Below are 16,326 nucleotides of genomic sequence, written 5' to 3'. Positions count from 1 at the left end.
GTTCTATGCTCTATGTATTCCTTTTGCTACCATGAGTGAATGTTGGAGGAAGCAGCTGATGACCTTTTAAGATCCAGTTTCGCAGAAAATCAGAAATTTGCACAGCTCATATTAATGACATCATCGCATGTCTGAAATAGAATGGGAAAATGACTTGAGGACAAGGGTGAACCATGACCGGATGGGCCACATAGAAACATAGAAAATAGGTGCAGGAGTAGGCCATTCGGCCCTTCGAGCCTGCACTGCCATTCAGTATGATCATGGCTGATCATCCAACTCAGAACCCTGTACCAGCCTTCTCTCCATACCCCCTGATCCCTTTAGCCTCAAGGGCCTTATCTAACTCCCTCTTAAATATAGCCAATGAACTGGCCTCAACTGTTTCCTGTGGCAGAGAATTCCACAGATTCACCATTCTCTGTGTGAAGAAGTATTTCCTAATCTCGGTCGTAAAAGAGTTCCCCTTTATCCTCAAACTGTGACTCCTCGTTCTGGACTTCCCAACATCGGGAACAATCTTCCTGCATCTAGCCTGTCCAATCCCTTTAGGATTTTATACGTTTCAATAAGATCCCCTCTCAATCTTCTAAATTCCAACGAGTATAAGCCTAGGCGATCCAGTCTTTCATCATATGAAAGTCCTGCCATCCCAGGAATCAATCTGGTGAACCTTCTTTGTACTCCCTGTATGGCAAAAATGTCTTTCCTCAGATTAGGGGACCAAAACTGCACACAATACTCCAGGTGTGCGTCCAGTTAGAACAAAGAACAGGACCTTTGGCCCACGGTGTTGCGCTGAACCACATAAATTAGTAATCAAATGGCCAGCTCAACTAATCCCTTATGCCTATACATTACCCATATCCTTCCATTTACCCCACATTCATGTGTCTATCTAAGCATCTCTGAAATATTCCTTATATATCTGCCTCTACCACCACTCCAGGCACACACCACTTTTAGTGTAAATAAATACTTCAAAGCTCAAAGTAAATTTATCATCAAAGTAATGTATGTCAGCAAAAACAACCATGAGATTTGTCTTCTTCACAGTAAATGCAAGCAACAAAAGAGAATCAGTAAAAAAACTGCACACAAGCCAGACAAACAATCAGTGTGTAAAAGCCAACAAGCTGCGCCAATTCAAAAAGAATAAATAAATAAGTTTTGAGAACATGAGATTAAAAGCCCTTGGAAGTCAGTCCACAGGTCGTGGGAACAGTTCAGTGACGGGGCAAGTGAAGTTGAGTGACGTTATCCCTTTGGTTCAAGTGCCTGAGGGTTGCGGGGTAAAACATGTCCCTCACATCCCCTTAGAAATTATGCCCTCTCACCGTAATTGTTTGATGTGTAGGGTCCTTCGATAAGTATGACGAGCACTTCAAAACAATTGACACATAAAATAAATATCTTCATTCAAATCTGATTATCAAGCTAATATAAAAGCTGTCAGTAAAAGAGTGTCAGTGTGAACAGCTTTACTACTACTACTATGTCGACTCAGGCCTAGGGGGCCGGCGTCGGGCACGATGACAGACTCTCCACTTCTCCCTCTCCCTCATCAGTGTGTTCAGTTCATCTACATTAGCCACGCCGCTGTCTTCTAGGAGCGTGTTGAACATAGTCTTGGGAGGCGCCGAGGGTTCATCCTCCCATGCTTGGGCTTCCATATGATGACTAGGCTGGTGGGTAGCTCGGGGTGGCGTAGACAGTGCCCCGCTAGTTGCAGTCTTCTCGCCTCAATTTTAGTGGAGAGTATCGGTAAGTCGTTATAGAGCTCGACGTTCATCATGTGCTGTTGCCAACTCACATCAAGAGCCATCCGGAGCATTTGTGTATAGCAACCATCTAGAGACTTGTTTTAGTGAACAGCTGTATTAACTCTTATTTATGGTCAGATTCAAACCAATTTATTAACACAAGGGTAACTTACCATTTAAACCATTCAACTGATATTCTGCACATCGATCCATTCAGGTTCTCGATATTCATTGTTTATTTATTTTTATTATTATTTCTTTCTTTCTTTTGTATTTGCACAGTTTGTTGTATTTTGCACATTGGATGAACGCCCAAGTCGGTGTGGTCTTTCATTGATTAAATTATGGTTATTATTCTATTATGTACTTATTGATTATGCCCACATGAGAATGAATTGTAGGGTTGTAGATGGTGGCATATATGTAGTTAGATAATAAATTTATTGAAACTTTGAACCTTGAGAGTGTAGTGTCACAGAATCATACAGCATGGATTTAGGCCCTTTGGCCTAACTGGTCCCTGCCAACCAGGATTCCCATTTGCCCACATTTGGCCCATACCTCTCTAAAATTTTCCTATCCATGTGTTTGCCCAAGTATCTTCTACATGTCGTTAATGTTCTTCGCTCAACTGCTTCTGCTGACAGCGCATTCCATATACGGACCACTGTCTGGTGAAAAAGATCCTGTTAGATTTCTCACCTTTCATTTAAACATATGCCCTCCAGCTCATAATTCACCAACCCCTGGAGAAAAAAGCAGTGTGCTTTATACAAAATCAATCCTTGTTCTCCTAGTCTCTGATGAAAACAGCCCCAAACTCTCAACCTCTTTCTGCATAACTCAGTCCTTCAATCCCTGTCAATTCTTTTCTGCACCCTTTCCTGCTTGATGATGTCTTTCTCACAACAGGGTGACCAGTATTGTACACAATACTCCAAGAGTGGTTTCCCAAGTGTTGTGTCACAGAAAACATGATCACTGAGTTACAGAGTATGAGAGTTCCTGAGCATTGGAGTGGGAATGGGAATGGCCCCCTCGGCTCCAATGTTAAACGCCAACCAGATTCCCATTTAAACCAATTTCATCTGCCTGCATTTGGCTTGTATCGTTCCGAACCTTTCTCATCCATGTACCTGTCCAACTGCCTTTTCAATATTATTAATGTACCTGCCCCAACCACTTTCTCTGATAGTTCATTCCATTTAGGAAAAGTCAAACTTCCAGTTCTTCACTCCCCAACCCTGGGCAAAACACTGGGCACATTGACCATATCTAAGCTCCCTCATAATTTTATACTGTATATCTCAATAAGATCACCCCTCATTCTCCTAGGCTCCAATGAAAACAGTCTTAACCTACCCAACCTCTCTCTAAATAGAGTCCCTTGAGTCCTGGCAACATCCTCGTAAATGTCCTCCGTACTAACATCTTTCCTATAGCATGATGACCAGAACTAAGCACAATATTTCTAATTCTTCCTCACCAATATCTTATACAACTGCAGCAGATCCCAGATTCTGATTGAGGAAGGCCAACATGCCAAAACCTTTCTTCACTGCCCTGCCTACCTGTGATGCCAGGAGTGCTGGAGATTGAAATCAGATCTGAGCAATGCTTTAAGTTACCCTTTGAACTAAAACAGAACTTGTCAGAACTCAGCAATAAAATAGGTCAAAGCATTAAAATGCCCCAAGCATTCCAAAGTAGCTTTCAGGATCCATTGTCCCTCGGGCACTGTTGAGCACTGAAAATATCCAGCAGTGCAGACTCCCTCAGTCAGGTGAGTACTGGGTAAGTGCCTGTTGTCAGCATTAAGTCAAATGCAGTGAGGTGCTTTGAAAGTGAAGTGTCAAGGAAATGTCCAATCAAAGGGTTAACATATGAGATTGTTTAATGGCTCTGGGCCTGTACTCACCGGAACTTGGAAGATTCTGGAAAGCGGGGGGGGGGAAGGGGAGGAATGGATATCATTGAAATTACCGAATATTGATAGGCAAAGATAAAGTGGACATGGAGAGGGTGCTTCCAATAGTGGGGGAGTCTAGGACCAGTGGGCAAAGCCTCAGAATACAAAGATATCCCTTCAGAACAGAGATGAGGAGGAATTTCTCTACTGAGAGGGAGATGAATCTGTGAAATTCATTGCCATGGACAGTTGTGGAGGCAAGTCATTGTGTATATTTAAAGCAGAGGGTGAAAGTTTCTCGATTAGTCAGGGGGTGAAACGTTACAGGGAGAGCTCAGAAGAATGCAGTTGAGAGGGATAATAAATCAGCCATGATGGAATGGCGGAGCAGACTCAATGGGCTGAATGGTCTGATTCTGCTCCTATGTGTTATAGTCTTATGGTCAAGGAAATGTCCTGTCAACTTCTGCCTTGGGCACAATTGCATCCCAAACAGGTAGAAACCAGTTTTTCTCCATTTGTGCTAAAGAGCAGATGGCACACGACCCAATTTAGAATACAGAACGTAGAACACTACAGCACAGTACAGGCTCGATGTTGAGCCAATCATTTAATTTACCCTTAGGATCAATCTACTCCTTTCCTCCCACTGTATGTAGCCTTCCAGTTTTCGATCATCCATCTGCCGATCTAAGCACTTTCTAAACATCCCTAATGTATCTGCCTTTACCACCACTGCTGGGAGGGTGTTCCACACACTCACCATTCTCTGTATATATAAAAAACATTATATTTGACATCCTTTCTCTACTCTCATCGAATCACCTTAAAAGAATGCCCTCTAGTATTAGTTATTTCCACCCTGGGAGAAAGTCTCTGACTATCCACTCGATCTGTGCCTCTTATCACCTTGTAAACCTCTATCAAGTCACCTCTCATCCTCCTCTCCAAAGAGAAGGGCCCTAGGTCACTCAAAAGGCATTCTCTTCAATCCAGGCAACAACCAGGTAAATATCCTCAGCACCTTCTCCAAAGCATCTATTGTAGGCATCCATTAGTCTTGCGAGACCATGGATCTGCGCCTGGAAAGTCTTCACTCTCCAGGGCTCAGGCCTGGGCAAGGTTGTAGGGAAGACCGGCAGTTGCCCATGCTGCAAGTCTCCCCTCTCGACAACACCGATGTTGTCCAAGGGAAGGGCATTAGGACCCATACAGCTTGGCATCAGTGTCGTCGCAGAGGACTGTGTGATTAAGTGCCTTGCTCAAGGACACAACATGTTGCCTTGGCTGGGGCTTGAACTCACAACCTTCAGGTCGCCAGTCCAATGCCTTAACCACTTGGCCACGTGCCCATATATAGCATCTATATCCTCCCTATAATGAGGTGACCAGAACTGAACAGAATACTCCTAGTGTGGTCTAATCATAATTTTATAGAGCTGCAATGTCACCCTGTGGCTCTTGAACTCAGTACCCCGACTAATGAAGGCGAACACACCCATCAACAACCCTATCAACTGGATTGGTGTAAATCTCCTCCCTATTTCCATGGATTGGGAATGTGCTTTGAAGTAGCAAGATGTTACAGCTAATTTATTTATTGAGATACAGTGTTAAATAGGCCCTTCTGTCCCTTTGTGTCGCACTGCCCAGCAATCCCTTGATTCAATCCTAGCCTAATCATGGGGCAATTTACAATGACCAATTAATCTACTATCCTGAGGAAACCGAGGAACCCCATGCGAGTTTTCCATGCAGTCACAGGGAGAATGTACAAACTCCCTATGGAGAGCGTTAGGAATTGACCCCAGGTGACTAGTTCTGTAAAGCGTTGTGCTAACCACTACGCTACTACGTTGACCCTGTAGCCCTGGCTCGGGAGCTTTACTGTGAGAGCAACCATTTGTTTGCGATCAAGAGCCAACACTTGTTCGGCTGCATTTCTTTCAAATCGAAACTCAAATCCGGATCTTACATTCATGCTTCACTGCAGATCAGCACACCTTCTGTTCCAAACTAGTGTACGAAACCAGAAAAAAGTCCCTACAGCAAACCATGCATAGCTTCTTTTGATCTTTTCTTCTTTGCACAGAGCAAGCAGCACTGGGAATTACCCCTCTTATTATACATGCTAATTGCTCTACATCGGGAGCAGGCATTCTTTCGTAGCTGTGGTAATAACAATTATGGGAGTGGAATGTACCTGCCAAAGTGGCAATGGTGCCTCGGGCACTTTTCAAACAGTTATGTTCTGTTTTCTTCAGGCCAACCTGAGAAAATTTATGGACCATGTTCAACATCGTGCTGTTGAGAAGATTGCGAAGATGCTGGATCGAGGACTGGATCCCAACTATTATGACTCAGAGAGTGGAGGTATGTCAAGGAGTAGGGAGAGAGTGTTTCGTACCTGAGAATGCATGGGACGACAAGTGGAGGAGTATTAGAGCCACACAGTAGAGAAACAAGACCGCCAGCCCATCCTCTGTGCCAGCCATCAAGTACCACTCTACATTCATCCAATGTTAGAACATTGAACATACACCTTAGTAAGATACCTCCTGTGCTTAATAATATGACCACTGATTGCATGTTCCTGGTCTTTTGCTGCTGCAGCTCATAAAAGTTTGACATGTTGTGCATTCAGAGTTGCTCTTCTGTAGACCACTGTTGTAATTCTTGGTTCTTTGAGTTACTGTCGCCTTCCTGTCAGCTTGAACCAGTCTGAATATTTTCCTCTGACCTCTCTCAATGACAAAGTATTTTCACGCACAGTACTGCCACTCACTGGATGGTTTTTCTGTGTTTTTCACATCATTCTCTGTAAACTCTAGACATTGTTATGGATGGAAATCCCAGGAAAATAGCATTTTCTGAGATACTCAAATCATCCCGTCTGGCACCAACAATCATTTCAGTCAAAGTAACATTAGATCACATTTCTTCCCCGTACAGTAGGTCTCCATATACAACCCCGAGATTCATTGTCTTGCAGTCACACTCAATAAATCCACAGGATAATAACCATGGATTTATGGGGATTAAATATTGTTTATTGATATTCTTCAGTACACGAGTGTAGAGGAGAACAAAATGATTGTTACTCTGCAACACACACACACACAATGCTGGAGGCAGTACTTTTTCCCACAGGAAACATTGACTGTACTATTTTCCATAGGAGCTGCCTGGCCTGCTGAGTTCCTCCAGCATTTTGTGTGTGTTGCTTGGATTTCCAGCATCTGCAGATTTTTTCTTGTTTGTCATTTGATTGTTACTCTGGACTTGATGCAGCAGAAAAATAAACATAAGCATAAAAAGTACAATCAAAAACACAATAAATATAATTACATAAGATTAGCTTATATACATGGACTCAATGCATGTACATAAAGTGACACAAGGTACAGGAGTGCCTGCACATAGGTGATTCTGATCACCATCATCATCAGCAGGTGCCATGCCCAGTTTGAGCTTTGACTGCCATGGACCACACACTCCTGTTTCGGGTCAAATGGATCAATTCATTGGTATTCATTTCCAGTTCTCTGGCTGCTGTCTTCATCATCATTTGTCTTTGCCTTCCTTTTGCTTTCTTCCCTTCAATCTTTCCCATAATTACCGTGCATTCTAGCTCCTCTTTCCTAATCACATGCCCAATGAAGTTACGTTGCCTTTTCATGAGCTCATACATTATTTCTCTTTTTGTGTTTGCTCTGTTCATGACATCCTTGTTAGATATTTGTTTCTTCCATGATATTCTTTGCATCCTCCTCAAAAACCACATCTCTGCTGCTTCAATTCGTTTCCTCATGTTACTAGATATTGTCCAACATTCTGTTCCATATAACATAACTGGATAAACGTAACATTTCAGTGCTCTGAGGCAGGTTGTCATGCCTAGTTTAGTGTTGGTCAGTATACTCTTCATTCTTGTAAAGGTGTCTTTTGCCATCCCTGTTCTTCTTTTGATGTCCATGTCGCACCCGCCATCTGATGTCACCCAGCTTCCTAAGTAGAAAAAGTTCTGTACTTGTTTTATGTCTTTCCCGTTTATTTTCAGCCCACAGATAGGATTTTCCTTCTTTTTGGATATCACCATACATTCTGTCTTTTTGCAATTGATAGACCCATTTATGCACTTTCTTCAACAATTATATCAATTAAGTTTTGTAGTTCTTCCTCCGTACTTACAATTAACACAGTGTCATCTGCATATCTGAAATTATTGATGTTTTCACCGCCAACTTTGATTCCCAAGATGTCTCTTATTTTTTGTAATATTGTTTCACTGTACACATTAAATAAATCAGGGGAGAAAACACACCCTTGTCTAACGCCTCTCTTGATTTTCGTAAACCGACTCACTTCTCCATCTATTCTTACAGCGGCAGTTTGTTCCCAGTACAGATCTCTGATTAGATGGAGGTCTTTCGAATCTAGATTTAGAGTTTCCTGTAATATTTCAAATAACTTATTGTGCTTCACTTTATCAAATGCTTTTGTGTAGTCAATAAAACAAACAAATTTTTTTGCACTTGAATAGCTTGTTCTGATAGTATTCTTAACATCAATATTGTGTTTCTTGTACCTTTGTCTTTCACAAAACCACATTGTTCTTTACCTATTTCAGCTTGTATCTTACTTTTAGATCTTGTCATCAAAATTCTGAGAAGTATCTTAGTGATATGACTCATTAAATTTACGGTCTTAAGTAATTCACATTCTATTGCTCTAGGTTTCTTAGGAAGAGTGATAAATACTGATTTTTTCATCTCTTTTGGTATTATTCCAGTATCATAAATGTCATTGATTAAATCAGTAAGTTTTTCAATTCCATAATCTTCAAGGGTGATAATTTGTTTTATTACTAATTCATCAGGACCTGCTGCCTTTCCTTTCTTCATCTTATTTATTGCATTATGAACTTCAGATTTTAAAATACTTGGACCTTTAATGTTCTTAATTTCTGGTTTTTCGCCTCGATCGTCTTCAAACAATTCCTGAATATACTCAGTCCATCTGTTCATAATCTCATTTTTTCTCTTCCCAAATGTTTATCTGCCTATACTATAGCCGTTGTCATTTGAGGTCATAAGTCATCCACCTTCTCCGTCATAAGTTCAGTTACTGAACCTGCCGGATCTGCCGTTGGCCTTTGCTCGTATCCTGAGTAGGAACCCTTGCAGATGCTACCATTCTGGGTCAGAGCGGCCCTGGGAGCAATGAATGACTAAGGGGTAACTCCACTTTTCCCGGAGCTCTGAAAGTCCCCAATCAGAGCCTCATCACCAGTTGCAGTTTAGAGTCATACCCAGGACTAGTGATTCTGATAGGAAAGGGTAAAGTGGAGAGGGTTAAATATGGGGGGAGGGAGTTCAAAGATTCAAAGGTTCATTCGTTATCAAAGTATACAACTCTGAAATGCTTCAGTTCTCCGTATGGCCAAGAAACCAAGAAAAGACAGGCAGCACAACCATCGGCCCCCAAATCCCCTCTCCCCGTGAAAAAAAAACAAACAAAAAGGAACAGATGTTTCAACCCCCAAATCCCTCCTCCTGCACAAAACAAATCAGGTACATGGACCCCCAAATATTTCCTCCTCACAAAAAAAACTGAACAAAACTGGATGAGGCACCTCGATTCCCAAATCCCTCCTCCTTGCATAAAAATAACAGAACGGATCAGGTTAGAAGTTAAAGTACAGATATGGAATAAAATATGCATAAATACATAAATATCATGTACTTACAATGTAAACGACATTATGAAAAGTGGTTTAAAGTGTTTACAGTGCAGTGCAGTGATTGAGGTAATAGAGAGGGATGGGGAGGGGCTAACTAAAATGATTGATCAGATTAACTGCCTGGGAAAAAACTTACATTAATAATTATTTATAATTTATATTAATAATGACACATTATAGGTTATTTAAAAGTAACACCATGATTTAATCTGGGGATTGATGGCTTTATTTCACTTCTCTTACATTTTCTCTTTTCCATTGGTTAACTGATCAAGGAATCTAAATTCAATGCAGCAGGCGATAAGGAAGTGTGTGAATGAGTTGCACCATCTTGTGGCCAGCTTCAGTACTGCAATGGTAACTAAGAAAGTGCCAGTTTGCTGTATCCAATTGCGATCTCAGAATTCTCCACAGCCAAATGAAGTACTTTTTGCCAAATGAAATACTTTTTGAAACGTAGTCATCATTACAGGAAATGCAGCAGCCAAGTCCCACGCAGCTGTATCCCACAAACAGCAGCGTTGATTCATGGCCAGATCATTACTCTAGTGATGTTGTCTGAGAGATTAATATACCCTAGTCTGTCAGGGAGATCACCACAGGTTATCTTTCAATGGTGCCATGTAACCAGTTATGCTCATCTATCATCTTCCAGCTACCCTCTTTCCCCTCCCCTCATCTTTTTATTCTGGCATTACCCCCCACACTTCTTTCTCATTCTTGAAGAAGGGTCTTGGCCTGAAACATCGACTGTTTACTCATTTCCATAGAGGTTGCCCAACGTGCTGAGTTCCTCCAGCATTTTGTGTGTGTGGGTGTGTTGCTTTGGATTTTCCAGCATCCGCAGACTTCCTTGTGTTTAAGCCTGTTTGAGATGGCAAATGGAGTCACTAGAGTGGGACTCCAATCTGAAATCCCAGCCACAGTTAAAGATGAGTGAAGATCAAAGACGCAGCATCTACCCAATAATATACCCAAAGTTCAAGAATCTGAGATGACATCCATTAACTCCACGAGTCCACTGGAGGCCGAAGACAGCCTGTCCTGGAGTTAGAGGACCGTGGATATGCGTGTGTGGGTGGGTGGAAGGAAGGAAGGGAGAAATGAGGCTTCTTTCACCATTGTTGCTTTTTTGCTTGGCATGTTCTGCTTTGTTGTGCTCTGTGTTGTTCTGCTGAACATTGTGGGCACGCTATGTTGGCACTGAAATATTTGGTGACACCTGCGGGCTGTCCCCAGCACATCCTTAGATTGTGCGGATTGTTAATACAAATGATGCATTTCACTGCACATGTGATAAATAAATCAGCATTCCTTCCCCTCTCTCCTCCACCCTACCCTTCCCCTCTCCCCCCACCCTACCCTTCCCTCCCTTCCCCACCCCATTGTTCGCTCCCCTACCCCCACTCCCTTTGTTCACAATCGCTAGCAGCAGGTGATTGATGCAGCTGTTCCATTGTGATACAGGACTTGTCACCTGTACCTATAAATGTGTCATTATTTTTAAAGTACAATATACTGTACCATGCCATGGTAGCGTTCGTGTGTTCATCCATCGTTGTCAATGATGACCTCGACACTGTGGTGATGGTGTCGAGACTAGCGCGTGATTTGGAATTAAGTGAGGGAGAGTTGCACAGCGTCAGCCTCACTCTCTCTTCCCAATTCCCATCTGTATCCAGTGGCAAGACAGAGTCGAGACGGCTGGAGATGGGACTAGGCGCAGTGGATGACCAGGACGTCTTCTGTGTCTTGTCCTGCTCTACACGTTCCACGACGCTGGCAGAGACCACCTTCTTGACCGTTGGACCTTCCATTGGTCTCGTCCGCTCAATCCGCCAGAGTCTGTCTTCACATGCTGGGATAGACAACTCCCTATCTCACCGAGGGTTTGAGACCCATCGGCTACCCTCACCTGGTTTAGCTGGCTTGTCAAAGCCATTGCCCAGAGTGTGGCTGCTGTCGCATGCAAACAGCTACGGAGAGCCACAGGTGAGAGCTGGGTGCCAGGTGGGGACCAAAGGTGGACTAACTGCTTTGAAAAGGATGCGACATGTTCCCCCACCAGAGGTGCTACCCCTCCCTGACACCCCCATACCCATACGCTATGGTAGCATAGTGTTTCATGTAATGCCTTACAGTGCCAGCGATTGGAAGTTCAGGGTTCAATTCGCACTTCTTTCTGTGAGGAGTTTGTACATTTTCCACATGACCGTATGGATTTCCTCTGGGTGCACTGGTTTCCTCCCATATTTCAAAAAAAGATTTACAGCTAAATGTTGTGGCAATACTATGTTGGCATTGGAATCGTGGTGACACTTCATGGCTGCATCCTGAAACAACATTGGTCATTGACACAAACAACGGATTTCACTATGTCTTGATGTGCATGTGCAAAATGAGAGCTAATATTTAATCTTTAAATCTTTCTGATAGAAGTTAGAACATTATAAAAGGTCATTCATTTCTCCTTACTTTTGTGATGTATCACAACTATTAATTAGGTTGGTTGAACTTCTTAATGGAGGAGAGCAATAAATACTGCGAGATTCCTGGACCATGGACACTCAATCAGAGTTGTTAAAGCAGCCCCCTCTTGACTCAAGAGCTATTACAGTGAATCCATGTTCTGTACATCGGAGTACATGCATACATACCTTTATGAATGAGAGTGCGATTGCAACGTGTGATTTTCCTGCTAAGTGGCGGCACATCCAGTTGCAGTGGCCACTGGTTCCAAACTAAAGGCGTAAATGTTCATTCTTTACGTCTTTCTTTTACGCAAGACACTGCTGGATATTACTAACACCAAGTTCCGCAAGTCTACCTCGGTAGCGAGTTGTTGGGTAGCAGAAGAGCTCTGCGGCATGGGTTTATTGTGTAGTGTGTTGTCGCCACCCGGGGAGATGCCGTTGGAAGCAATGCGCAAGGAAACTGAAGTGCTGGTAGCCGTGCGAATCTAAAAGCGAAATCCTGCAGGCCAGCTCTGCTGTCAATTTTGCTTTCAAACATTGGATCGCTAGAAAATTAACTAGATTGCCTGCTTCTGAGATGGAGTCGGTGTGAGTTGAAAGACTGCTGCGTGCCCATCCTGACGGAAACATGGCTCCAGGATTCCAGCCCTGAAGCAGCCATTCAGCTGGAGGGTTTCATTTCTATTCAAGCTGACAGAATTCCCACAATCTCTGGCAAGACCCACGGTGGAGGTCTATGCATCTACATTAGTAAGAACTAGTGTGTGAAAGCTTCAGTATTAACGACTCACTATTTGCCTATGGCAGAGTTCTTCATGATGAAGTGCAGGGCTTTCTATTCACCGCTATTGTCACTGTGGTTGTATATAGCCCTGGCACCCCTCCCCTCCCCATGCTAATGCTGGGGAAGAGCTGTGTAATCTCTACAGCACCATCAGTGACTTGCAAACCACGCGCCCTGACTGTTTCTTTCCGTTGCTGCCGACTTCAACCATGCGAACTTAAAGACAGTCCTGCCGAAGATCTTTCAACATGTCGACTTCGCCACAAGAGGTGAGAACACACTAGTCCTGGTTTATACTAACATCCCAGGTGCGTACAAAGCTGCTCCCTAGCTTCACCTTAGGTTCTCTGTTGAGAGACCTAGGCAAGGATGGTTGGGATCCAAGTACTGGAGTCCCCGAGACTAGAATCAAGACTAAGACAAGGTCAGGTTTCTAAACTAGACGCGAGATGAGAGTCCGAGGTAGAACTGACGACTGAGCTCCAAACTTCAGTTCAGGTGCTCTTTAAGCATTAAAATCCTGATGCCAAAACTTGCTTTACATGGGTTGACTCTGGTTAGGTTCTTCATCACATCAGCTGTGGACAGAGTGCTTGCTCCTCTGGAGAGTGAAGGGGCCAATTAGCAAGCCAGGCCTGCGTCTTCAAAGGGGCTGCCTGCGTAAGCTATCCCTATTCCGGAGAGTCGGAGCATCTAAACCCGGAAGCTGGCACAATTAGGTGCGTATCGTAACAACTTATCTGTTATGCTAAGTCCTGCATATCGACCACGGATTAAGTGAGTCAAACCAGTTCAAAGGGAGTTAAAGATCTGGCCAGAAGGAGCAACCTCAGCATTGTGGGACAGTTTAAAAACATGGAGTGGACCACGTTCAGGGAGATTATCACATTAACATCAATAAATATGCACGATTTGTAACTAGTTACGTGGAGAAGTGCGTTGAGGACGCAGCTGTTATTGAACACACCTATGTGAGGGCAAATCAGAAGCCATGGGTGACAGCAGAGGTCTGGCTAAGGCCGAGGGATGGGGATGCTGCCTTCAGATTAGGGGATAAAACAGCTCTCAGGTCAACAGGAGTTGCTTTTTCCTGCGCCATCAAGAAGGCAAAAGAGGATTATTCACAGGGAATATACAGCCTTGTCTGTGACACCAGAGACACGGTGTGCATGTGACAGGGTATTCAGACCATAATGGATTAGGTGTTCACCCTGTCGGTCAATAACACTGAGGCTTCTCTTCCTGATAGGCTGGATGTCTTTTATGTCAGTTTGGTGCACGGAACGATGTGCTGGCGAGGAAGGTCCACCCCCGCCCCCGCCCCCCGAGGAGCACGTACTGTGTCTGGCTGCAGCTGAGAACCTAGCCAGGGTCAACCCATGTAAAGCTGTGGGGCCTGATAATGTACTTGGTCAGGCGCTGAGGCACTCAGCCCAGTTAACAGAGATTGTAACAGACATCTTTAACATCGTTCACTGTCCCCTCAGACAACATCCCAATCCCCAAGAGGATGACGATGACCTGTTTCAACAAGCACTGTCCGGAGACACTGAACCCAACAATAATGAAGTGCTTTGAGCAGCTGCTTATGGATCACAATGATCCCATTAAATCCTATCTTCCTGCTACATTGGACCTTCTCCAGTTTATTTATTGTTCAAAATCAGCCCACTGATGATGCCATAGCCTCTGCACTCCGCTCCGTTCTATCCTACCTGGAAAATGGTGCCTCATTTGCCAGAAAGCTGTTTGTTGATTTCAGCTCAACTTCAGCCCAGTGATGAAGATGCTCATCCTTCAGAAGCTGGTGCATAAGCTGTCCTCATTGGGTCTCAGCACTTCTCTTTGGAACTGGATTTTGGACTTCTAGACAGAAAGGTCACAGTCAGTCCGCGTTGCCAGAAACATCTCTAGCTCCATCATGCTGGGTACCGGTACTCCTTGTGGCTGTGTGATCAGCCCACTGCTCCTCACGCCGCTGATGCGTGACTGCACTGCAAGATCCAGTTCAAACCAAATCATCAGCTTCACTGATAACAGAACAGTGGTTGTCCTCATCAACAACGACAGCAAGACGGCGAGCAGAGAGGGGGTAGAGGGGCTGGTAGAATGGTGCGAGCACAACAACTTGAGTCTCAACATGGACAAGACCAAGGAGATGCTTGTGGACTGACCATGCCTCACTGCACATACACGGCTCCTCCGTGGAGAGAGTTGGGTTTCTGAAAGTGCGCCTAATAGACAATCTCACCTGGTCCTTCATTACTGTCTCTTTAGTCAAGAAAGCACAGTAGTGTTTCTACTTCCTGAGGAGATTGAGTCAGGTGAGGCTCCCTCCCGCCACCACTTTAACTGATTTTTACAGGAGGACCGTTGAGAGCCTCCTGACCAGCTGCATCAACACCTGGTATGGGAATTGCAAGGCCTCTGATCTCAGATCCCTGCAAAGGATTACGAGGATTGCTGAGAGGATCATTGGGGTGGCTCTTACAACCATCCGAGATATTGATCAGGGGTGCTGCATATGTAGCTTTGCCAGTGATTCCTCCCATCTATCCAGCAATCTCTTTGACCCCTTCCATCAGGCAGGAGGTACCACAGCATCAGGTCAAGAACTGTTATGAAGGGAAGCAGCTTCTTCCCCCAGGCCTTGAGACGACTGATCACCCTGCCACCAGACACCAGCCACGTCTCACCATGTATGAAACACCAGTACTTTGTGCTGTTTACTTTTTAACTTGAGTCGTAAGCGCCGCTTATAATTTGTTCATTTACAAATGGTAATATTACTTTGTGTTATATGTGAGAGTTATATGTACTGTGTTATGCACCTTGGTATGGAGGAACATTGTTTCATTTAGCAGGATATGTGTGCACGGTTGACTGTCAATAAACTGAACTTGACTGTGACTAATCGTATGGTGGTTTCACCCTTGCAGAAACTCCGCTGACATTAGCCGCCCAGCTCGAGGTCCCAGTGGAGGTTATCAAGGCCTTACGGAATGGTGGAGCACACCTGGATTTCCGCGCCAAGGACGGCGTGACTGCTCTGCACAAAGCCGCGAGAGCCAAGAACCACAAGGCGCTCATGGTAGGCCAGAGGATGAGCTCATTCAGTTCATGGTTGACCCATATCCGAAATCTATTCATCCCAGGTGCTCACACACCTCTTACTGATCTCAGGTTTTAAATGGTTAGCTACGCTCCAACACACTAAGTTATGTGGAGGAACGCACAAAATTTTGGAGTAACTCAGCAGGTCAGGAAACATCTACAGAGGGGAATAGACAGTTGATGCTTTGGACCAAGATGCTTCATCAGTACTGATCAGAGGTCTCGGACCGAAACGGCTGTTTATTCATTTCTGTTGATGCTACCTCACCTGCTGAGTTCACACAGCATTTTGTGTGCTTTGCAATTGACTTCCAGCATCTGCAGAATCTCTTGTGTTTATATATGTTGTGGAGGACTGTTTCTGCATCTCTGGCCTCTTTGAACAACTATCTGTTTCCCAATTTCCCTCTGGATCAGCCTAAATTTTTATTATTGGCATCATCTACTTATCTCTCTTAACCCATGGAAAAGGTTTCCCCTGGAGACAAAGTGGAAACACAGACTAACATATTTCAACCCCCTTTGAATGTGGCTGAAGG

At 44.0% G+C, this 16,326-nt stretch overlaps 1 protein-coding gene across 3 annotated transcripts in view; it reads left to right on the top strand.

Moving 5' to 3' along the window:
- The window catches only part of LOC140205282 (SH3 and multiple ankyrin repeat domains protein 2-like), a 1,215,789-nt gene that overhangs the window by 297,613 nt on the left and 901,850 nt on the right, over positions 1–16,326 (top strand). For all 3 annotated transcript variants that reach the window (XM_072272778.1, XM_072272777.1, XM_072272779.1), the window contains 2 exons: positions 5,937–6,045; positions 15,613–15,764. In XM_072272778.1, coding sequence (XP_072128879.1) covers positions 5,937–6,045; positions 15,613–15,764 — 261 coding nt within the window. The remainder of the gene's footprint in view (positions 1–5,936; positions 6,046–15,612; positions 15,765–16,326) is intronic.

This window comes from Mobula birostris, chromosome 11 (assembly GCF_030028105.1).
Source record: "Mobula birostris isolate sMobBir1 chromosome 11, sMobBir1.hap1, whole genome shotgun sequence".
Lineage (NCBI taxonomy): Eukaryota > Metazoa > Chordata > Chondrichthyes > Myliobatiformes > Myliobatidae > Mobula > Mobula birostris.
This window is presented reverse-complemented; position numbering and strand designations above follow the sequence as displayed.